Here is a 23072-nt window from a genome sequence, read left to right on the forward strand (position 1 = left end):
TAGTCATCTGTCCCTTGAAAACCTCTCCCTCCTGGAATGGAGAGGAGCACCCCACACTGATCCCCTATTCCCAATACTTCCTGGTGGAAGGGGACAGCTGCTTTCTCCTACTGTATTCTTCAACCTGTGCTTTTTGGGTGGTTGTGCCCTCAGGAATCGTTCTAGCACCTGTTTCTGCTGCAGTTAGTAGCTTTCCCAAGCAGCTGCAGTGAAACTGTAGAAGTCTTGTCAATTTCATGCTGCTCCTGCAGCTTGAAGCTGTAAACAGCTTCAAGAGGGCCTGGAGCTATGTTGGTAGGCTAGATGCAGTGATTTTTCTCAGCTTAAATTTGGTAGGTTTTCTTTGCAACTGTAGTGGCTAGAAATTTAAAAGATTCAATTCTTCAAGAATTGGAAGCTTTCCTGAGGGAGGCGCAAAGCCTTCATTTTACTGGGGCAATGTGTAATAGTATTTTTCAAGATAATCTTCATTTGAATATAAGCACTTAAACAAAGAATCCAAGTGGTCATTTGTGACTTGAAGTAGTATTGTAGATTTCCTGTTTGTTAGGCCATTATAATGCATCGCAACACATGCTCTTCACTCTCTCTCACTTTTAGATTTTCCCCAGGAGCGCTGCCCCGTGGTGCTTGCACCACTTTTATACCCTGAAAAACGGGACATCCTAATGGATAGGATCCTGCCTGATTCTGGAGGGATAGCCAAAATGATGGAGAGCTCTCTGGCAGACTTCATGCAAGAAGTAGGCTACGGCTTTTGTACAAGGTTTGTAGGAAAACCGTGTGGAGAGAGAGCGCGCGCACATCAGTCCTCTTGCCTGGGAACAGTCCCTTTTCCTTTGCGATAAAGGAAAGGGAATCCTAAAGTAACTCCACTAACCTTGGTGTACAAAATAGTAACATGAGATTGCTTGTTCTTGGTTTATGGTATGTTCACTTCCACTGCTGTGTATTTTCTGATTGTAAATGTAAAGTAGCTTCTGTTGACCATTCCCATCTAAGCATTAGAGGTAAACTATTCACCTGTCAGTCCCAGCTGTATTTTCTTTTTACAGAAAATACCTAGATAATGCACTTTCTTCTAGTTCTTTGCTTCTAGTTCCACGTGCAGGACCAGGTAGACAGGCAGAGCTTCAGAGTCTCAATGCGTGAATGAGATGATGTAGAGAGGAAGGGTTTAGATTTATTAGAAACTGGGGGAACTTTTGGGATGGGGGATCCTATACAGGAAGGATGGACTCCACCTAAACCAAAGTGGACCCAGACTGCTGGCACTTAACGTTTAAAAGATGCCGAACAGTTTTTAAACTGAGATGGAGGAAAGCTGATTGTCCCATCCATGTGCTCCTCTGCAGCAGAGACTTCTCTTAGAGGAGAGTCTATGGATAGAGATTCTCTATCCTCTTCCATCCTCTCCTCCTGACTAAAACCTAAAGTATGGGCCAGATCAGAAGAGAAATATTCACATAAAGAATCTGACACATCAGAAAAGGGCAGACAAACAGTGACAGGTTTTTAAAGTGCTTGTACACAAATGCTAAGTCTAAATAATAAGATGGGTGAACTAGAGTGCCTCGTGTTAAAGGAGGATGTTGATACAATAGACATCACAGAAACCTGATGGAGTGTGGACAATCAATGGGACAGTCATTCCAGGGTACAAAATATATTGGAAGGACTGAACAGGTTGTGCAGGGGCAGCAGGAGGATTGGCACTGTTTGTGAAAGAAAATGTGGAATCAAACGAAGTAAAAATCTTAATTGAATCCACATGTTCCATAGAATCTCTATGGATAGTAATTCATGCTCTAATAAGAATATAACAGTAGGGATCTGTTATTGGCCACCTGACCAGGACAGTGATAGTGACAATGAAATGCTAAGGGAGATTAGAGAGGCTATCAAAATAAAGAACTCTAATAGTGGGGGATTCCAGTTATCCCCATCTTGACTGGGACATGTCACCTCAGGATGAAATGCAGAGACAATTTCTCAATTCTTTAACTGCTTCTTGGAGCAGCTGATACAGGAACCCACAAGGGGAGAGGCAACTCTAGATTTAATCCTGAGAGGAGCGCAGGATCTGGTCCAAGAGGTAACTATAACAGGACCGCTTGGAAATAGTGACCATAACAACATTTAACATTCCTGTGATGGGAAGCATACCTCAACAGCACAATGCTGTGGCATTTAATTTCAGAAAGGAGAACTATACAAAAATGAGGTTAGTTAAACAAATTAAAAGGTACAGTGACTAGAGTGAAATCCCCGCAAGCTGCATGGACACTTTTCAGAGACACCATAATAGAGACCCAACTTAACTGTATTCCTCAAACTGAAAAACACAGTAAAAACTGGAAGAGCCAGCATGGCTTAACAAATGTGAAAACTGATTTAAAAGGCCGTGAACAAAGGGTGGGAATAAGTGGTAAATTTTCAGAATGGAGAGGGGTAACTAGTGGTGGTCCCCAAGGGTCAGTCTTAGGACCAGTCCTGTTCAGCTTACTCATAAATGATCTGGAGAAAGGGGTAAACAGAGAGGTGGAAAAGCTTGCAGATGATACTAAACTGCTCAAGATAGTTAAGACCAAAGCAGACTGTGAAGAACTTCAAAAAGATCTCACAAAACTAAGTGATTGGGCAACAAAATGGAAAATGAAAGAAGTAAAGCACATTTGGAAAAAATAACCCCAACTACACATACAGTATGATGGGGGGCTAATTTAGCTGCAGCTAATCAGGAAAGATCTTGGGGTCATCATGGATAGTTCTCTGAAGATGTCCACGTTGTATGCAGCAGCAGTCAAAAAAGCAAACAGGATGTTAGGAATCATTTAAAAAAGGGGATTGAGAATAAGGTGGAGAATATCTTATTGCCTTTATATAAATCCATGGTACGCCCACATCTTAAATACTGCATACAGATGTGGTCTCCTCATCTCAAAATATATACTGGCATTAGAAAAGCTTCAGAGAAGGGCAATTAAAATGACTAGGGGTTTGGAACAGGTCCCATATGAGGAGAGATTAAAGAGGCTAGGACTTTTCAGCTTGGAAAAGAGGAGGCTAAGGGGGGATATGAGAGAGGTATATAAAATCATGAGTGGTGTGGAGAAAGTGAATGAAGAGAAGTTATTTACGTGTTCCCATAATAGAAGAACTAGGGGCCACCAAACGAAATTAATGGGCAGCAGGTTTAAAACAAATAAAAGGAAGTTCTTCACACAGCACAGTCAATCTGTGGAACTCCTTGCCTGAGGAGGTTGTGAAGGCTAGGACTACAACAGGGTTTAAAAGAGCACTACATAAATTAATGGAGGTTAAGTCCATTAATGGCTATTAGCCAGGATGGGTAAGGACTGGTGTCCCTAGCCTCTGTTTGTCAGAGGGTGGAAATGGATGGCAGGACGAGAGATCATTTGCTCATTACCTTTAGGTCAACTCTCTCTGGGGCACCTTGCATTGTCAACTTTCATATGACGGATACCTGGCTGATGGACCTTTGATCGTGCATCGCCTCTTAAGTTCTTAATTTTCGATTCATGCACGTTGTCACTTTAAAGATATGTGACGTCACATGAGTCGGTATTAGAATTGTATTTGAGTTCAGAAGCTGCAGGAGAGCTCACAAACAGTGAAATGAGCATTTATGGAGTAGCAAGGAGTACTATCGACATACTGCACAGAACTACGCAAGCTTCCCGCCAATACCTTATAGCATACATATCCTCAAGCTTGCCCCAGACACATACTTGCGCTTCTCGTTGTTACCTGTAGTGAAACACTCGTCTGGTCATCCTTCTTTAATCCATTAACACATAATGTGCAATACTTCACTTTATGAACAATTCTATATCCTCTGGTACATCTGCATGGCAAGCAGAAAGTTCTGAGTCCTGTTCTACAGACTTGGCTCTTACTAACTTAAATAACTGTGTAGAGTGTCGGCTTGGCCCTAGAATTGTCAGGTGGGATTGAGTCCAAGATTAGCTCAACTCAAGTGTCTACAAGCATTTTACCTCTACATAGAGCCCAGTCTGTAGACTTTGCTTCTAGATTGCTTTATGGGTTTCGCTTGCTGTAAATCACTACTCTCCTAGAGTCTGCCTGTTGTTTCTTAACCAGTAAGTTCTTGGTTGGGAGCCGAGGGAGTGCTCTCTTCTCCCCCCAGAGCATCCTCCGAACCTCATCCTGCCCCCCTCCCAGCCTATCCCCCTCTCACTCTGACCCCTGCCTACCCCCACACAGGATTGTTTACTGCCCAACTTGAATAGTGATGTCACCACCATCATATTTGTGCAAATAACAAAATTCATCTTGCACAGTTGGGAAAATTAGAGGAAACACAGTTCCACACTTCTAAATTCTTTGATTAGTCTTAACATACCTCCCCGCATCGTGACAACCCAAAGATTCGCACCAGATCCAAAGGTAAGAAAATTTATTGGTTTAAAATTAACCCTTTAATAAATTTAGATATACTTTATCAGCTTCGTTCCCGTTCAGGTAAATCAATATGCATAATATCTTCATAGTTATAGATAAAGGAGATCAACATTCATTTTTTTTTTATTTTTTTTTTTTTATTCTGCTCCTATAGACTAAGGTAACGTCTAAATTTTACAACTACAAAAAATACTGATGGTACCATACGACCTACCATGTAGGAACAATTCATTATACCTTTGTTCGGCTCCTCAGTTAAAAGTCCACTGCGAAATTCATTTCTCTGGAGTGAAATTCCATTGTTAGTGTATCTATTTAAGATCTTGTCTATCTTGAGGCTGACAATTGTACAGTAGAGGAATTTATACTGTAATATTCTCACAAAGGCATATGATCCATGTCTTCACATTAACCTGATTCACATGAGTATACTATAATGAAGTTTTTTAACCGTTACTACTCCAGCATAATGTCAGAACCAAGATGGGTTCATGAGTTATCCTGTGACTTTATGACCCCTCTGTCTATGGAAGTTAAGAGTAGCAATCCCTACAGTTACATTTGCGGTGAACGTATATCAAGTGGTCAATACAGTCATGCATGTTATTACTTATGGACACTCGAGTGCTTGATTGAAATATAGGCAATGTTTCCCACAATATCGTTTATGTAAAACTTGTATAGAATCCAGTGTTTGCAATCAGTTTCATCTTGGCTGGAACGTAAATAAGCAACAACAATCTAAACTGGTAGACGGCATAACCCGACTTACAAATCCGCACTTATGGGGAAAGTCCCATAAGCTAGAAATAGGAGGGTTTTTTCATAATGGTCAGAGATGTTTCCGATTTATGCAAAATTCAAGTTACGCAAGGCATTCTGGAACAGAATGCTCGCATAAGTTGAAGAGCGTCTGTAGTGTGAATTAGAAAGCAAGAACCCTTCTAACTGAAAACATTGCAAAGCCAAGCAGTCTCGTACTCCTTATTGTATGCAAAATCGGGTTGAAATAGCTAACTTTTTGTCTCAGTGTGTGTTACCTGTAACCAGAAAATCACACTCCAGTCCCTCTTGTTACGCTGGCTGTCATGGTGAAACCTGCTTTGATACTGTGATCAATGTCTGTTTCTTCTGGTTATATTTTTAGTGTTGAAGAATGTCGCAACATAATCATGCAGTTTGGTGTTCGGGAGGTAACAGCTTCCCAGGTTGCCAGGGTTTTGGGAATGATGGCTCGAACTCATTCGGGGTTGACAGAGGGTATTCCATTACAAGTGAGTAGTCTTACTGAAGCGTGGTAGTAGACAGTGTACCTTCACTCCTCTCACTAAAATGTAAACTTGTCACTAAAGCTGGGGACTCTGGGAGTTGGTGCTCCAGGATTCCATTTCTGGCTCTACCACTACTGTTACCTTGAGCAAGTTACTTAACTTGTATTCTTCACTTCACATTTTCATTCCTATTCTGCAGAGGGGTATTGCATCACAGTGAGGCATGTCTGTAAAGTGCTTTGATTCTTAGGTGAAAGGTGTTAAAAGTGCAGAGCTCTTTCTTCCTAGCTTACTAAACAGCTTGATTTTACTCATAATGGGACGTTCTGAAGCTCTGTTTTCTGGTGCTTGTTTAAGTTTAACTAGTATATGATCAGATGCATTTAATTTGCAGTCTATTTCGGCTCCTGGCAGTGGGATCTGGAGTGATGGGAAGGATAAAAGCGATGGAACACAAGCCCATACCTGGAATGTGGAGGTCTTGATTGATGTTCTTAAAGAGCTGGTAAGTTTGTGACTTCTTCTTGCTTTTAATATGTCAATATAGACTAGTTGTAATTAGTATTCAGAGCAACCAGTAGTCAATTCTGGTATACTCTTCTCAGGCGTAGAGTACCAGCACTTCTGAACTGAAATGTCTTTGTTGCTTCACTTGAATAAAAATGTCTGTCTCAATAATAGCACAGAAAACTAAAGGTGTGAGAGTGGCTAACTTGAGTGACTTTTCCATGCTGTTTACTCCTATCTTACACACATCCTAATATGCTGTATTCCTCATCACAGAAAATCTTTATAAGCACTTTTGCCTCAAGAACTATGCACCTTGCATGGAAGACAGGAGCACCTAGCCAGAATTCAGATGCTGTAATCTTTTCTGGTTGTGATGTCACTAGTTAAGTTTGTCTAACACTCTGTAAGATCCTATTCTCAGTTAAATTACAGCTGAGCCAAACTATTTGTGCTGAAATTTTTTTTCCATTGAAATGCACTAATGATCGTTGGTGGTCTGGTGCACTTGCAGAAAGTGTTGAGGAATGTTTATGGATGTTATCTTGATGCTGGGTAATCTGTTTTACTGGTTGCAGAATCCTAGTTTGAACTTCAAGGAAGTAACCTATGAACTGGACCACCCTGGGTTTCAACTTCGTGACAGCAAGGGTCTGCAGATTGTGGTGTACGGTATCCAAAGAGGGCTCGGCATGGAAGTCTTCCCAGTTGATCTCATATACAGACCTTGGAAACATGCCGAGGGCCAGGTAGGATTATTTTGGAGCTGTTGCCAAATTAATTGTACTGGGCAGTTTACGTGCTTAACAGTTACAGTTGTACAGGCTTAATATCTTCGTGTAGTAAGGAACATCATTGAGTAGTGAAACAGTAACTTAAATAGACTAATCCCAGAACTAAGAATGAGTTTGCAGTTCTATCTGGGAGTGACTGCAGACCCAGAGCACACTTAAGTATAGTCCATTCAACTGTATAACTTGTTTATCTGAAGGCTTAAGGGATATTGAAGCGCATTGAGTTGAAGGGCACTACGCATCCTTGTTAAAGAAAACAGTTACCAATATTATTCCAGTTTGTAGTGTAGATGGAACTGGAACTATGTTCAATAACTGTGTAGTGGCAAGGCTTTAACCTGGTTACACAAGAAGATTAAAGTCCTGGATACAGTACAGACTGAAGTGCAAAACATACGCACTAACTTTTGAGTCCCTTCTGAAAATCTCTCTCCTGGTGGTTGAGGAAGAAAGAGGGTATATAACTTTTTTGCTGAAGATCTAACCTGTTTTTTTCTGAACACATGTTCCAGCTCTCCTTCATCCAGCATTCCCTCATAAACCCAGAGATCTTCTGTTTTGCTGACTACCCTTGTCATGCTGTTGCCACAGACATCCTGAAAGCACCACCAGAGGATGACAATCGAGAAATTGCCACATGGTAAACCTGGTCACATAGTTGGATTTGTGTTTTCATAAATGGAGGATAAGACTAATTTTGACAGTTAAATGTGGCTTTTTCAAATGACTTGAGTTTTTAGCTGCATGCATATTTCAGCAGATGAGCCATTAAGTATCTTGTGTATAATTAGTGCTTGGTTCTTGCATTATCAGAGCACTTCCCACATATGCCTTTAGTAATACTTGTAAAGCATGCTGCCAGTTGATCCTTCCACTGGTGTCTTTAGCTGTCTGGGAGAGTTCCTACTAATGTGTTTTGGGGAGTGCTTTTTCACTTCTAAAAATATATAGGTATAACAGATATAGATATAATTTTCAGCTGTCTTCCTCTCCCCCCCCCAGGACACTGGAGAAGCTTGCTCCAGGTACCTGAAATAAAATGACTTTTTAAAGTGTGTGTGTGTGTGTGTGTGTGTGTATCTATATAGCCACAGTTTTTAGTTGTATATTCAACCTAAAATATCTCAGTTGGAGGTGGAGTTTTTAATACCTCTTCACCAGAAGAGTAGTTGACTCTAACCTTTTATTAAGTGCGGAGTTTAAATATTTAATGAAAATCAGATAGGAATATTCTCATTGCTGAACCCAAATGAGTCTGCAAAGTTGTAACAGTTGTATGAAATTTGCTTATTTTAAATTGGCATTTTAATAATGCTTGGCATTGCCTGCAGACCAGAATCCTGTTAGTCATCTAGTACGTAACTTTGTGTTTTTTGTTAGGAAGAGCCTGGATTTGATTGAGTCTCTGTTGCGGTTGGCAGAAGTGGGACAGTATGAACAAGTTAAGCAGCTCTTCAGTTTCCCTATCAAGCACTGCCCAGATATGTTGGTATTGGCCTTATTACAGATCAACACTTCCTGGCATACCTTACGCCATGAACTCATCTCTACACTTATGCCAATTTTCCTTGGCAACCACCCCAACTCTGCCATCATTTTGCACTATGCGTGGCATGGACAGGTAAGTGGTTTCAGTTGAAAGTAATCAAAGCTTTTGAGTACTCATTTTAGAAGCTTGTGTTGGATTGATTTGGCAGCTGGAACAGCAAAGCATTGAAATGTCTTCATTTATGACGAGGGTAGTGTAAAAATTCAGTACTTTCTACAAAATATTGCAACTCACCAGTGATTGCTTACCACTTGGATCTTAAGGCAAACTGCTGAGACTTGGTCTCTTTTTTGCATTGTGTAAATAAGTACGCTTTAGCAAAAGATCAGCTTGGGAAACTCAAACTTGAATATAGGCTCAATCTAACACCTTGTTTAGTTTTACAAGTTTTGCTGGTCGGCACATGGAGTGTTGTGGTTTCTTTTTTTCAAACTCCATCTTCTATTACTCTGTCTCCTGTAAGAAGTACATTATCTTAGGATACAAACTGTCAGGTTCAGGCATAAGCCCAATTGTTAACTTTTCCTAGAGATTGGCTATTCCATAATTGCACATACTGGGCTGAAGTATACGTAGGGCAGTAGATTTTACAAATGTCACGCTTGTGTGATGCAGTAGTACAGTTCCTATATCTGTTAAACTGAGAGCTGTCGTGAAGTGGCTGGCTGTGTATCCTTTTAGCATATGCAGATGTGAGGCGCTAAATGAGTACACAAGCAGGCTGTTTTGGGTTACGCGTTGCCCTCTCCATGCTATAGCTTTCACTGTTGCCACCACTGATGGAGCTATCCAAATGGGAGAGGTAAGGAAAAGATGGCTATAGTTGAGACCTGTCTTTTGGCTTATCTACATTAGAAGAATCTTGTGCTCAAGTACATCTGAACAATGAAGCTCAATAGTACAAAACCGACCTGGTCCTGGTCTAAACTGACTGCAAAGTCATGGTCATTCAGCAGTGTCATTCATTTCAAGCTCTCCCAGTGGTGTTGTGGTGGTTTTGTTTACATTAGGAAAATCTCTTGAATTGAAGAACAGAGTTGTCTTTATTGCTTTACTGGAGAAATGCTTTGTTGCAGAAGGCTGAGTTGAGTAAAGATCTTAACCGCAAGATCTGAAGTTTTTCCATTGGCCCAGATTGTGTCATAAATGCAGAACATTGGTCTATCTTTCATGATGCAGTTCCATCAGCTGGTAAAATTAAGTGCTCCCAAGATGTGAACAGCTAGACCTCAAGACCCTTGATACCAATGAAAAGCTGAATTCTGTTAGTTGTTTTTGGAGACAAAATGGGAGTGAGGTCCCAAGAACATGTATTAAGCCATGAGATGTGGTATTCCATTACATAAGTGCAGATGGCACACTACAATAGTTTATTCCAATCTCTCCTCCTATGTGAATGGGAGAAGAATTAGACTGGTTTACTGGTGGAATAGCATGGGATGTGAACTCAACTTGTTTCACCATTCAAAAGGAAATTCAAAGATGTAGAATCATGTCTAAGTGGTGATTTTAGGCTTTTGCAGTAGATTATCTGAGTGAAATATAACTGGTATTAACTACGGAACCTGCATGTAAACACCATTAAAACTGTGGCAAATAGGTGAAACATCCTGCATAAGTGTGAGTGAGCTATTCCAAATGTAAACTTCTGTAACAACCTAAAGTGTGGGGGTGTGTGGGTGGGGGTGTTTAATAATAAGCAAGCTCTGTATAAAGTGAAATCACAATTTAACTTTCCTTAGGGCCAGTCTCCTTCAATACGCCAACTTATCATGCATGCAATGGCTGAATGGTACATGAGAGGGGAGCAGTATGACCAGGCAAAATTGTCACGCATTCTTGATGTTGCCCAGGACCTGAAGGTGAGTTTTCTGAGAGGCATCTGTCACTTATTTAGTGTGCTGTGTATGAATTTCATGTTTCTTTTTATAAGAGAAACTAAACTAGCAAGTGATAGAAAGTTATTAAGAACTGTATTGCTAGAATGTCTGGATTCAGATGTTGGCATAAGTGGATATCAGACTATAAAAATGATCTAGAACTAGAATAGTTTCAACTGATTTTTCTTGAAGATGCTGGAAGTGGGAGCATAGGAAACTTCCTCTAAAAAATTAAACTTGTTTAAAGATAGCACAGTTGTACTTAGGTGTGTTACACAAGTGACAATAGTTCAGTAACTTTCCATACTAGTCCACTGAAATTGTATGTGCTCTACAGTTTCAGCTGACTTATTTGAGGTATTTATCACCTTTTTGAGGTATCTGTCACCTGTTAAAGTGGATGTAACAAATTTGGGGTGTCATTTGGTATAGCTGGACAGACTGCCTTCTGAAAAAAAATTTCCATGCCTCAACTACTGTTGACCATGCGGCATATTCAGAATGGATGTGAAATACTCCTGTGTTGTGCTCAGGGAGTGATAAGAGATTTTGATTTGATTTCTGTGGTGTTGCAATAGAAACTGAGTAACTTTTTTTATTACTCTGCCACTTATTGGTAAGGCTTCGAATTAAGACTGTAAAAGCCCAAGCACAAGGTCAAGTCTAGTTGAAGGTAGTGTCATGCTTTCAGATCTAGAACCACTTGCTTAGTCTTATAAGCAAGACATAACTATGAAGCAAATAGTACCAAATTTTTTTGTTGACCAAGAAAGCAGTAGCAGCATGTTGTAGCAAAACTTGTCCAAAAAGTAGGTGGGGAGCAGAGATCATGAAAGAATGGGTAGGGTAACCTGATATTTTGACTAGTAGTCTTTATTTTTTTTTTCTTTAGGCCTTGTCAATGCTGCTAAATGGTACTCCATTTGCCTTTGTTATTGACCTTGCTGCACTTGCCTCTCGACGGGAATACCTCAAACTTGACAAATGGCTCACAGATAAAATTCGGGAGCATGGGGTAAAGCAGGATTTTTATTTCATTTCTGCATTTTATTTTTGGTGACTTAAGTCACTATAACAGTTTTAAGTAGTATTGAAGTTGTGGAAAACTACTTTAGTCTGACAGTTCAGTGAAAATGTTGAACTATGTAATAGCTTAGTGCAATTCTTTCCACCTTGCAGTTGCTAAATTTGAAATCATGGCTGGTATGCAGTCTAAATAGAGATTAAAAGAATTTCTCTTCCCCAGGAGCCCTTCATCCAGGCCTGTATGACCTTCTTAAAGAGACGATGCCCATCTATTTTGGGGGGCCTTGCCCCAGAAAAAGACCAGCCCAAAAGTGCTCAGCTTCCTCCAGAAACACTGGCAACTATGTTGGCCTGCCTACAAGCTTGTGCTGGGTAAGAAAATTGCACGCTTATGTTAACTGCATATGCTTGAAGACTCAACTGCAAGTGTCATAGTTGCAAAACTGCCTTAAAATTGAGGTTTGGATTCCCTTGGTGCATATGAAAGATGGGGCTGTACCATTTAGAGCCAGTCCTAGATTGAACACATTATTGGCTCTATCTTACTGCTAAACTCCTCTTGACAGTACTCTGTTAGTATGCATAAGCTATTAAAATCTTCTTTTATCTCTGGATTTAGAAAGCTTTAGTCTGTATAGTGGTCACTTAAGAACAAGCAATAACTTGGCTGTGCTCTGAATCCTAATGTCCCCTGGGGTGGAGAACTAGAAGGTCCAGAACAATCTTCTCAACCCTTTACTTGCTCTTAATTTTTATCTAAGAATCTGAACCATTTGCACACTTCTAGAAAAATTACTAAAGGAGACTAGATTGAGAAAAGTCTTGTATGCACGCTTTCTTAATCACAATCACAGGTCTAAAATCTTGGATTTCAGTCTTATTTAGAAACAAGCATTTCAGTAAACTTTCTGGCTAGAAGTTAAGTTCAGATTTACTGTAATTTATGGGGGAAGTTGTCTCCCAGTCATTTTACCTTGAAATTGCACTGTGGTGTGTCGTGTTTAGGAAGATTACACCAGCAGTTTAGTTACATGGATATCTAATTTCAACAGATAATGTGCAAGGAACTTCTAGTGATGCCATAATGTCCTGGAAATCTTTGTTTTGACCAAACCACTTTGTCCTTATGCTAGTAAACACAGCAATATTGCTCTATAGCAGTACGTTTTAAACAGCTGTTTTACGCTGAAGGACAGTTTGCAGTGAAGTCAGATGAGCGTAGACACTGAAATCCTGTGTAACTGCTAAGTGTCTGATAAACTCACAGACCACTAAGCTACTGGGAGGGGAGGGGGAAATCCTCTACTCAAGGAATACGTATACAGTGAGTCAAAAGTTGGCAGTAGCATCTTTTTTTTTTTTTTTAAAGTTCTTGTATTTATAGGGGTTTCATGACCCTAAAAAGCTGCCACAAGTGTTCCTCTAGGTGCAGTCGCTGATATGAAGTAGATGTGCATGTTTTTTTTCCCCCCCAGTCCTCCCAAACATACCTTGCCTGCTTTGTGTAGAGGAATAAAAATGAAAAGGTTTCTTTTTCTTAATTCTCCCAGGACCACATCATTTTCTCTCTCTCTTACCCCCAGTTCCTGTTGGAGCTAACTGGCTCCTGAATCATTGTATCTGGCAGAGCTACTGGAGGGAGTAGGAAGAACAGATATTGCCTCACTTCCTCCTCCTGCTCTACAGCAGTTTCCATTCTCTGAGCAGGGGTAGACTTATCTTGAGGTTGAAGGGGCAAAGTAAGTGGAAGAACAAGAAGTGCAAGTGTGGGAAGCAGAGCGAAGGCCTTTGTGCAACTGTAGGGGAAGGAACTACTGTGAGACTAGGGTAGAGAACCGAGGAGGAGAGGCTGCTTGTGTAGGTGGGCATAAGGGAGTTGGGACATGCTTGGCACATGATGCACGGACTGCCTATTTGAGCTTCTGGGAAGCTGCATGAGAGTGAATGTTTCTTGGGGGTGAGGGAGAAGGAGGACGGTTCTCAATGTCTGTACACATGCTTGATTTTTTTTGAGGAGAGGATGATAGTGGTTGAACTCCAAAGGTATGAGGCTGGCTGGTGAACTTGTGTCCTGGGAAGAAGGATAGGTGACAGTTTTTGAGGAGTGGGGTTGGAAGAGTGAACACAGGAAAGGAGTGAACACAATATGGGAACGGAGAGGACAAGAGGAAGAATATAGAAACATGAGTAGGGGGAGAGGAGAATTGAGTCAAGGAAAAATAAATGGGTTTCACTTATAGGAAGGAATGATACAGTAACAGTTTTTGTTTTGTTTTTTTTTAAATTAAGTAATTTAACGGGTGTGGTCGAATGTTTATGGAGCCAGACCTAACTGGCAATTTAGCCTCTCCTAATATTTTTATATATTGATGAACAAAATTTTATGATCCCCCTTTCCTGTGGTTGCAGAGTAAGTAGGTGGGGCATCTTCCTGTATTTCTTATTAGGGTTGCTACATTGAAAGCAAATGGGCTTCCGTGTTTGTTGTACCAATTCTAAATACTTTGCGAAGTTAACGTATGCAGAGATACTTAAATTTTAAACCTAGAATTTGTTACATAATGTACTTCTGGGGGCAGTCTGCACCAAAACATTAATTCTGCACGCAATATTTAAAAATTCTGCAAATTTTGTCAAAATAGCACACTGCATCATGCCAGTCTCAATTATTTTGGTAATTTTATTTCAAAATACCTGTCAGCAAGTGTCTGTAAACCCCTTGCCCCCATACACAGTTTCTTCTCCCCCCCTCCCCCCCCGAGTAGAGTTACAGAAATCCATACGCACATTAATTTCCACAAGATTCTGCATTGTGCAATGGAGCAGTAATGTTTTATAAGATGAGAAAAACTGAGTCTTCAATTTTACCTATTTTGAGGTATATCCGTTCTTTTTGTTGCCTAGATGTCAGGACTTTAGTATGTGAGATTCTTGTAGAATTCATGGCATATTAGGATAACATTGGCGTTTTCCAAACAGGGTGTATTGACTTCAAATCAGATTTAAATCAGCAAGTAGGAATCATTAATTGATTTTAATCATGTTTTGCACTTGTATTTTTTAGTTATTTTCCTATGGAGAGGTTGATCCTCATTGGCTGATAACCATGAGAACAGATTTAGTTACAAACATCATGCTAACCAGGAGGATACATCATAACTGTACCCATTATTCAAGCAATTAAACAGTTTAATTGACACTTGAAATTGAGAATCTGAATAAGTCTTTTTTTAGTATTTTAGAAAATGCTGGATGATGCATTTCTCTTGTTTTGCATTTAAAACTGATTCATGAATGAAGGAACTATTCACTATAGTTGGTGATCAGAAATCAGTTTCCAGTCTAAAATTTTCCTGCCTTTTTTCCAACTCCCAATTGGCTTACCTTAGGAGGAGTTAGTCATTGACCTGAAGTAGATGAATAAACTGAAATGAAGAAAATATTCTCTGCACCTGTCTTCAGCTGCTTTAGCACTTCACTAGTTAACCACCTGGACCTAGAATTTGTTGATGTCTACCAATTCAGTTGTTTGACTTTCTTTAAGACTTGGCATCAAATGTTCTGCTTAATATTTTTTTGTATTTCATTTAAATTATTTTAATCCATTTTAATTTTAATCATTTTTAGGCCTTAACATAGGATGTAACTTCAAATTTATTTTTAAATGAGTTTATTTTTGAAAAGAACCTGTTTAATTTCAGTAAAATATGAATTCTTTAGTTTTTATCCAAGCTGGCTTCAAACTTTCATAAGTGTGCGCCTTATTTAAATAGACTCCATAACAAACAATCTCATCCTCACATCCACATAGTATCCATGTAGCAACTACAGCAATGGCTTTCATAAAAAGGATTGCTCTGAAAGCATTTAATGTAACTCACTCTCTTGATGTGAATTAACCACTACAAATGAGAATGCATAAGGAAAGATGATCTAGTGGTTAGGGGGTCAGCCTCAGACTCTGGAGACTTAACAGAGCAGGGACTTGAACACAATCTACGTTGTGACCTTGAGCAAATTAGTCTCTCTGCCTCAGTTCATCTGTAAAATGGGGATAATAGCATTTTCCCTACCTCTTGGGTGGTGTGAGGATAAATACCGTAGGAATTGTGAGGTGCTCCTCCATCTGGTTATAAATGGAGAATAGGCAATACTTGGGGCTTGCCTACATGGGGGGTACCCAGGAAAATTAATCCAAATTAACTAAAGGTGTGAATTGGAAGTGGATTAGTTCTGGATTAAATCCCTGTGTGGATGCTTCTGGTCAAAATTGAAGTGACCATGATTCAGTTTAGTTTAATTAGTGAATTAAGAAACTCCATTAAGGCCACTTTAATTCTGATCAGTCTGTGGAAAGGGGGAGAAAGCGCTCATTCAAAATTCTGAGGTCTGCTTATTGGGTAGCTGCTCACTTTTCACAAAATGTGGGTGCTATAGCTAATGTAGAACAAGGGATTCTTTTTATAAAGACGTGCCTTAAGAGGCAAATGACATGTCTAGCCTTGGATCTATTTCTATATGAGAAAGCCAGTTGTAATATTTGAGGGTAACACATGAATAGTTTTATCTTCTGACTACTTGCTACTGTATAAGGTCTCAGAGCCCACTGAAAGATGCCCTCATCTTGGGCAGCATGCATTTTTGATGTTTACTTAAGGCTTTCTGTGAAGCAGTACAGCCCTTTTTTGTTTTTTAGAGATCCCCATGGCCATCTACTCAGTGGTTTTATATCAAGAGGAATGATTTTTTATATGTATATGTATGTTAGGATGGTCTCTATCCTCCCAGTGTCCCCCGAGATTAAAAATCTTAAGAGTGGCCAGGAAATGCCTCTAGTCTCTGCTTCAGATTATTTCAGATTAAAAATAAACTTCTTAGTGAAATAATTACATGTGACATTGCATGTTCACCTCTTTTCCTTGGCTTCTGAATATGTATACCTGGAGCTCTACTCAGACTGTAGGGGTTCGTTGTCCTTTTTCAAGACATACCACAGAGAAGAGAGTCAGAGCTAGGGAGACCTAGTATTAGCCTGTACAATATAAGAATGGGGAAACTTGAGGCACAGAGAGCTGACTTAGGCAGTGCACATCTCTCGCCATGACGGTGCTGGACTTCAGACAATGGTAGCCCACAGCATGGGGAGTGGTAGGTAAAGAACTTTTCAGGGTTGATGTGGGTCATGTTGCTCTAATTTGTGGAATGTGGGAGTAGAAACCATGTTGGAGAGCTGTGGTGGTATGAAATATCTGAGAGGGTTGCTGCTGAGCAATGCTCAGACTTTTTTTAAAAAACTTGATCTTCTGGGCAAAGAACTTGTTGAGGTAGAGCTGAGGTTGAGTAGACATAGAAAGCTCTTTGAAAACATTGTAGTTAAGCAGTTACTTTACCTGGAAATACTTGTCTCTTAAACATGGAAGTAAGTTGATCACCCAAACATCATTTGCTTTAAATGTACCTTAATTAAACGTCCCTCACCCCAAAGATTTAGCACCTTTAAGCTAGTTGTCCCTGAATTAGGACATAGTCAAAATAATCTCTGGGGTTTGCTACAGTAAGTATATCCACACCAAACTTAAATTTGTACAGTTCTTGGGGTAGAGATTCTTTTGTTTGCACACTCTTGCAAACTGACTCTTCAAATACTATTGAAGCAAGAAACTGGTAGTCTGCTGTGCATGAAAATAGGCTCACTAGCAATGGGTATGTTTTTTCTCTCTGCAAAGCACTTTCACTGGTCCCATATTATGACCATCTCTTGAAGACATTGATTTATATATTGGATCTTGGTTTCTAGGTCTATAGAGAAAAGCTGTTAGCGACTTGTCTGGTCTTTTGTTTTGATCTAAATATATTGGATCATCTTGAGATCTTGTTAAAATGTCTTAGATTTTTCACGTTTAAGTCATGTAAATGCCCATCCTCTTAGGTGCTTTCCTATGACACTAGCCAGCTAGGTCAAACCATAGCCCCTTATTGCTATCATTCCATTTTCTGGCATTTTTATGCAGCAACTCAATGATGGTCTTGGACTTACAGTAACGGAACTCTAATCATATGGTATATAACCTTGATACTCAAAGTACAACTTGATGAAATAGGAGAACAGGGTAGTCTTATCCAAAAGAGACTTCAGCCTTCCCAGCCTCTTAAACTGTCTCATTCTATTCTTCTACAGAGCTTATGTTTCAAATATTGTCCAAGAAATAGAGGCTTCCTAGGAGTCTATTCTTGTTTAACTCTGTTATGGCAAAGATGCATATCCTGTTTTTAGGAGACCCAGTGTGTCTTAATTCTTAAAGAAGTTATTCAGTAGTGTTTCTAAGACATGAATAAAGTCTGGAAAACTAGTTTCCCTATCAAGACTGTCCTTTTTCCTGTGTATCGAATGGAAATGAAATAAAATGTAGCTAAGATTCAGTATAGTACAGTTATTACTTGTGATGAATGGCACTTATTGATACCCTGATTCAACTTATGACGATTGGATTTAACTTTACAATGCTCAGTCCTGCAATGGAGTGGATTGCGGTTCCAAGTTGTGCTGTTTCGACTTACAACACGATTTTCAGGAACCAGTTGTCATAAGTGCGAGGACTGCCTGTTCACCTGAGGGGGGCAGGGTTTTGTTGCTTTCTTAGAGCTATATAGTACTCCATGTTCACCGCTAATTGCTCCTCATATTTCAGTGCCTGATGAAATGTGGATCTGAAAACATGCATCATCTTAGCATGAGGGGGATGTACACAAGCATATTGACTTTTAGGAGTGTAACTTTTCACTAAAGCTGGTATCTGCAGTCACTTAGCCATCTGTTTTGGGTTTAAGGTCTAGTGTAAGTCTTTTAGAAAGATATGCTGTGGTTTGTAGGTTCTAGAAGTCTCTAGAGTGCTGCTCAAGTCACTTGACTGCTTAGTGAATTTAATGAAGAGAGATGATAGTAGGGGTAGTCAAATTATTGTAAAGTAATTGCAAAATCTTAGCTTTTTTGTGTACTTCTCCAAAACCACACTTATTACCTGTCCTGAAATACATGGTCCCACTTGCTAAAGAGAAACTGAACAGGCTGACTTGGCCAGTCTCAGGAATGCTATATAGCTTATCACCTAACTCTTCTCTGCTCAGGAGTGTTTCTCAGGAGCTGTCAGAGACCATCCTCACTATGGTAGCCAATTGCAGTAATGTCATGAACAAGGCTAGACAGCCACCACCTGGAGTCATGCCAAAGGGACGTCCACCAAGTGCTAGCAGCTTGGATGCCATCTCTCCTGTACAGGTAGATAAATGACGTGCTACAGTTTCAGAACAGTGATAATTGGTATTTGTTTGCTGCATAAACTGAACTCTGGTAACGGAACTAAAGAATATGAGAGTTGGCTCCCTTAAAACTACTTGTACATGCATGTCTGCATAACTTGCTTGTGTTTTAACTACAAAATAGTGTGTAACGGGTTTAGTTCAGAGCTAACTTTCACTTCTGGAATGTTTGTAACAAGTAACTGAAGCTTAGCAGAATGGGAGCAGTAAAAAGGGAAATACAAATTTGGCTTAATTAAAAATATAGTGAAGATTTCTTTAAAGTGCTAAAGAATTTACGTAGACTTTTGAGGAATAAGCACTGCCTTTGAACCTGATATGTCTTGTTTGTAGCTTCACGGGCCAAGCAACAGTGCTAGAGCATAAGGACTTGTTATAACTGGGGCTCTTCAGCTTTCAACTGAACTGCTCTTTTAAAAACAAGGTACATTTAAGTTACTCCCTGCCACTCACCACCCCTTCCTCCTCTGGGAGCGACACATTCTAGACAGATTTAGCTTCTAGCAGCTACATTCAATGGCACATTGAAATGTTAAGAAATGAACTTTTTCCCTATAAACTAGTGGCACTTCAGTATTTCTGTAGATGTCAAAGGCATCACTATTTTGCAGGCTAAAGAAGTAAAGCAGTCGAACAGCTCTCAGAATTGGGAAAATTACTCCTTAGATAAACCTATTAAATAATATCCTGGGAACACTACAGACTGCTACTGTGAGCTGTTAGAGCAGCATAATGTTTTAGACAACTGGACTGTAGCCTGGCCGTCTTCTGGATAGATGGTGAGAGTTCTAGAACTGCACCTCCTAGAGTCAGGTTTCAGAGGAGTAGCTGTTAGTCTGCATCAGGAAAAAGAAAGAGGAGTACTTGTGGCACCTTAGACTAACACATTTATTTGAGCATAAGCTTTCTTCCGCTAAAACCCACTATCGGATGCGTGCAGTGGAAAATACAGTAGGAAGGTAGGGGTGTGTGCATGTGTGTGTGAGGTGTATATTAAAAAAAATACATACACACTACTCCTTTTGAGACTTTGTTCTGAAAATGACCTGACCATTACCAACACTCTGTTCTGACAAGCGGATAAATACAAAACGACGTGGATGCACCCTAGGTCCAAACAGTGGCATCTGATAGATTATGCCATTGTCAGAAGGCGAGACATCCGAGACGTATTGATCACCAGAGTGATTCGAGGTGCAGAGTGCTGGACAGATCACAGACTAGTCAGGACGTCGTTCCAACTTTACATCGCTCCCTCTTGGCACAAACGCCCTAAGCATGTGCGACCTGCTTTCAGCATAACCAAACTGAAGGATGCTCAATGTTTTAACAACTTCCAGAACAGTCTTGATGACAAACTGACATCCCGCGGACAACTGATCGGTACTGCAACCGAAAAGTGGGACCAGTTCAAGCAGATGGTGACTGACAGAGCAATAACATCTCTTGGACCAAAGAAAGGAACACATCAGGATTGGTTTGAGAACCAAGAACAAATATGCTTAGCTCTGGAAGTAAAGAGAAAAGCCTTTATCGAATGGCAGAATGATCCCTCCTCAGTCTCCAAACGGGACCATTTCAAGTACCTTCAGAGCAAAACACAAAGACCTCTGTCAGATAAAAGACAACTGGTCGGAGAGCAGAGCCAAAGAAATCGAGCACTATGCTGAGACCCACAACTCAAAGATGTTCTTCAGTGCTATTAAGACTGTCTATGGACTTTCTAAACTAAGGTCTGATCAGAGCAGTGGGGTGGTCAACACAACGCTGATTAAAGATGAAGGCATCAACGAAAGATGGTGAACACTTTAGCAACCTTCTCAATAGACCATCAACCGTGAATAATAATGTCCTCAATAAAATTCCACAACAGCCTGCTCTGACAGATCTTGACTCTCCGCCCACTATAGATGAGATTAAGAAAGCTGTTAGCCAGATGAGTTCAGGAAAAGCTCCTGGAAAAGATGGGATACCAGCAGAGATACACAAAGCAGCAAGTCCAGCAGCACTAGCAGCATTCTACAGTGTGATCATCAGCATCTGGGAGGAAGAAAACGTACCACAGGACCTCCGCGATGCTACTATTATCTCTTTTCAAGAACAAAGGCAGCAAAGCAGAATGTGGAAATTATAGAGGCATATCCCTCCTCTCCATTGGAGGGAAAATCATCGCCCGCATCATCTTGAACCGCCTAATAGCCAGTATTTCCGAGGCAAATCTACCTGAAAGTGAGTGTGGTTTTCGACCTGGCCGGAGCACAATCAACATGGTGTTTGCTGTCAGACAAATACAAGAGAAGTGCATTGAACAGAGCATGCACCTATATGCTGTCTTCATAGATCTGACAAAGGCAAATGATACTGTCAACAGGGAAGCTCTTTGGACTATTCTAACACGACTTGGCTGCCCAAGAAAATTTGTCCAGATTATATGCCTTTTTCATGACAGGCGAAGTATTGTCTGATGGAGCAACATCTGCCCCCTTCAACATCACCAGCCGCGTGAAACAAGGATGTGTTCTCGCTCCTGTCTTATTTAACCTGTTCTTTGCATGCATCCTTAACCATGAAACAAAGATCTGAATTGATATATATTTGAAATACCAGCATGATGGTTCACTTCTTGACCTCCGTCGCCTGAATGCAAAGACTAAGACAGTGCAGAAACTCCTTCTTGAGGCACTCTTTGCCGACGACTGTGCTCTCATGGCACACGCTGAAAATCATCTTCAGCGCACAGTCCGAAAAGTTGCGAGGCCTCGGCAAACTTGTTGACAATCAGCCTCGGAAAGACAGTTATCCATCAGCCTGTACCTGGATCAAATGCTTTTGTCCCGAGTATCTCCATTGATGGCACTCTGCTTAAAGTAGTGGAGAACTTTTAAATGCCTGGCTAGTGTCATATCCAGTGATCCATCACTGGATAATGAGATCAACGCACAAATATCCAAAGCAAACCAGGCACTTGGCTATCTGCACGTCAAAGTTTTAAACCACTGCAATATCGGATGTCAGCAAAACTGCTTGTATACAGAGCTGCTGTTCTTTCATCTCTTTTGTATGGGTTTGAAACATGGACACTATATAGACGCCAATCAAGCAGCTCGAAGCGTTCCACATGCGTTGCCTCCAACATCATGAAGGTCCGCTGGCAAGACAAAATGCCCAATCTTGAGGTCCTCAATGTAGTCACACAGCTACATTGGACCAGTCATGTCAGCCGCCTGGATGCCAACATAATCCCCCATCAGCTTCTCTATGGTGAGCTCTCCCAGGGCATCCGGCATATAGGTCATCCACGAAAACATTACAAGGACACCATCAAAGTCAATCTGCAGTATAGCCGTATCAAACTCAGGAACCTTGAGGATGCGCTGGCGACAGAACACAGTGGCGTGCAACAGTTAAATACCTGCATCGCCTTTGAGGAAGACCGCTGCGGCATCTACAAGAGGCACGCGAACGACGTCGCGGAACACCAGCAGCGCACAACCCACTGACTGCGAACTTCCCGTGCACCTTTAGAATTGGCTTGTATAGCCATCAGAGGGCACACCATGAGACCAACAATAAATGATTTGCTCAGATTTGTCGTCATTAAATCGATGGACTACCAAGAACAACAACACACAGAACATGAGAAAATGCGTGTTGCCATGCCAATTATGAGAGTGATCAATTAAGGTGGGCTATTAGCAGGAGAAGAGAAACTTTTGTAGTGGTAATCAGGATGGCCCATTTCCAACAGTTGCCAAGAAGGTATGAGTACAAAAGGTTTTTGGTTTTTTTTTCTTCTGCTGATAGTCCACCTTAATTGATCACTCTTGTTATAGTTGGTATGGCAACACCCTATTTTTCGTGTGTGTGTGTGTGTGTGATATATCTTCCTACTGTATTTTCCACTGCATGCATCCAATGGAGTGGGTTTTAGCCCACAAAAGCTTATGCTCAAATGAATTTTAGTTTCTAAGGTGCCATAAGTACTCCTCATTCTTTCTCCTAGTCCCATCTCTAATTATAGTTGCTAATATTGTGGGATCTCTGAAGGCCTATGCAAAAGATCATGTTCCAGTTTTCTCTTAAAATTGGACACAATGGGATCCCTTATACAATAATATCTGTAAATAATGTTGATCATGAAATTTCACTGGAGCCAGTATCTTTTTTTTTTTAATGTGACCTAAAACTGAAAGTCATAAATTGCTATAATATCAGATATCTAAGTATTGGTTTTTAATACAGTTTTTTGTTAGAAGTCAAATGTGTAATACTAAGGTCTTGA

General features: G+C 40.4%; 1 protein-coding gene and 1 non-coding gene across 11 annotated transcripts in view; both read left to right on the forward strand.

Moving 5' to 3' along the window:
* Positions 1-23072, forward strand: part of CNOT1 (CCR4-NOT transcription complex subunit 1) — a 90140-nt gene that overhangs the window by 16651 nt on the left and 50417 nt on the right. For 6 of the 10 annotated variants that reach the window (XM_032785185.2, XM_032785244.2, XM_075073670.1 and 3 more), the window contains exons 1-10: positions 605-766; positions 5594-5720; positions 6112-6222; positions 6803-6973; positions 7531-7658; positions 8399-8639; positions 10310-10429; positions 11340-11462; positions 11694-11845; positions 18599-18749. In XM_032785185.2, coding sequence (XP_032641076.1) covers positions 669-766; positions 5594-5720; positions 6112-6222; positions 6803-6973; positions 7531-7658; positions 8399-8639; positions 10310-10429; positions 11340-11462; positions 11694-11845; positions 18599-18749 — 1422 coding nt within the window. In that variant the 5' untranslated portion in view covers positions 605-668. Of the gene's footprint in view, positions 1-600; positions 767-5593; positions 5721-6111; positions 6223-6802; positions 6974-7530; positions 7659-8398; positions 8640-10309; positions 10430-11339; positions 11463-11693; positions 11846-18598; positions 18750-23072 lie in introns of those variants that run through there. The other 4 variants (XM_075073669.1, XM_032785205.2, XM_032785223.1 and 1 more) reach the window with 3 other exon arrangements.
* Positions 19087-19222, forward strand: LOC116827618 (small nucleolar RNA SNORA50). Its single transcript, XR_004374363.1, has one exon. It is a non-coding gene; the product is annotated as a small nucleolar RNA SNORA50 (small nucleolar RNA).

The sequence above is a fragment of the Chelonoidis abingdonii genome, chromosome 19, assembly GCF_003597395.2.
Source record: "Chelonoidis abingdonii isolate Lonesome George chromosome 19, CheloAbing_2.0, whole genome shotgun sequence".
Taxonomy (NCBI): domain Eukaryota; kingdom Metazoa; phylum Chordata; order Testudines; family Testudinidae; genus Chelonoidis; species Chelonoidis abingdonii.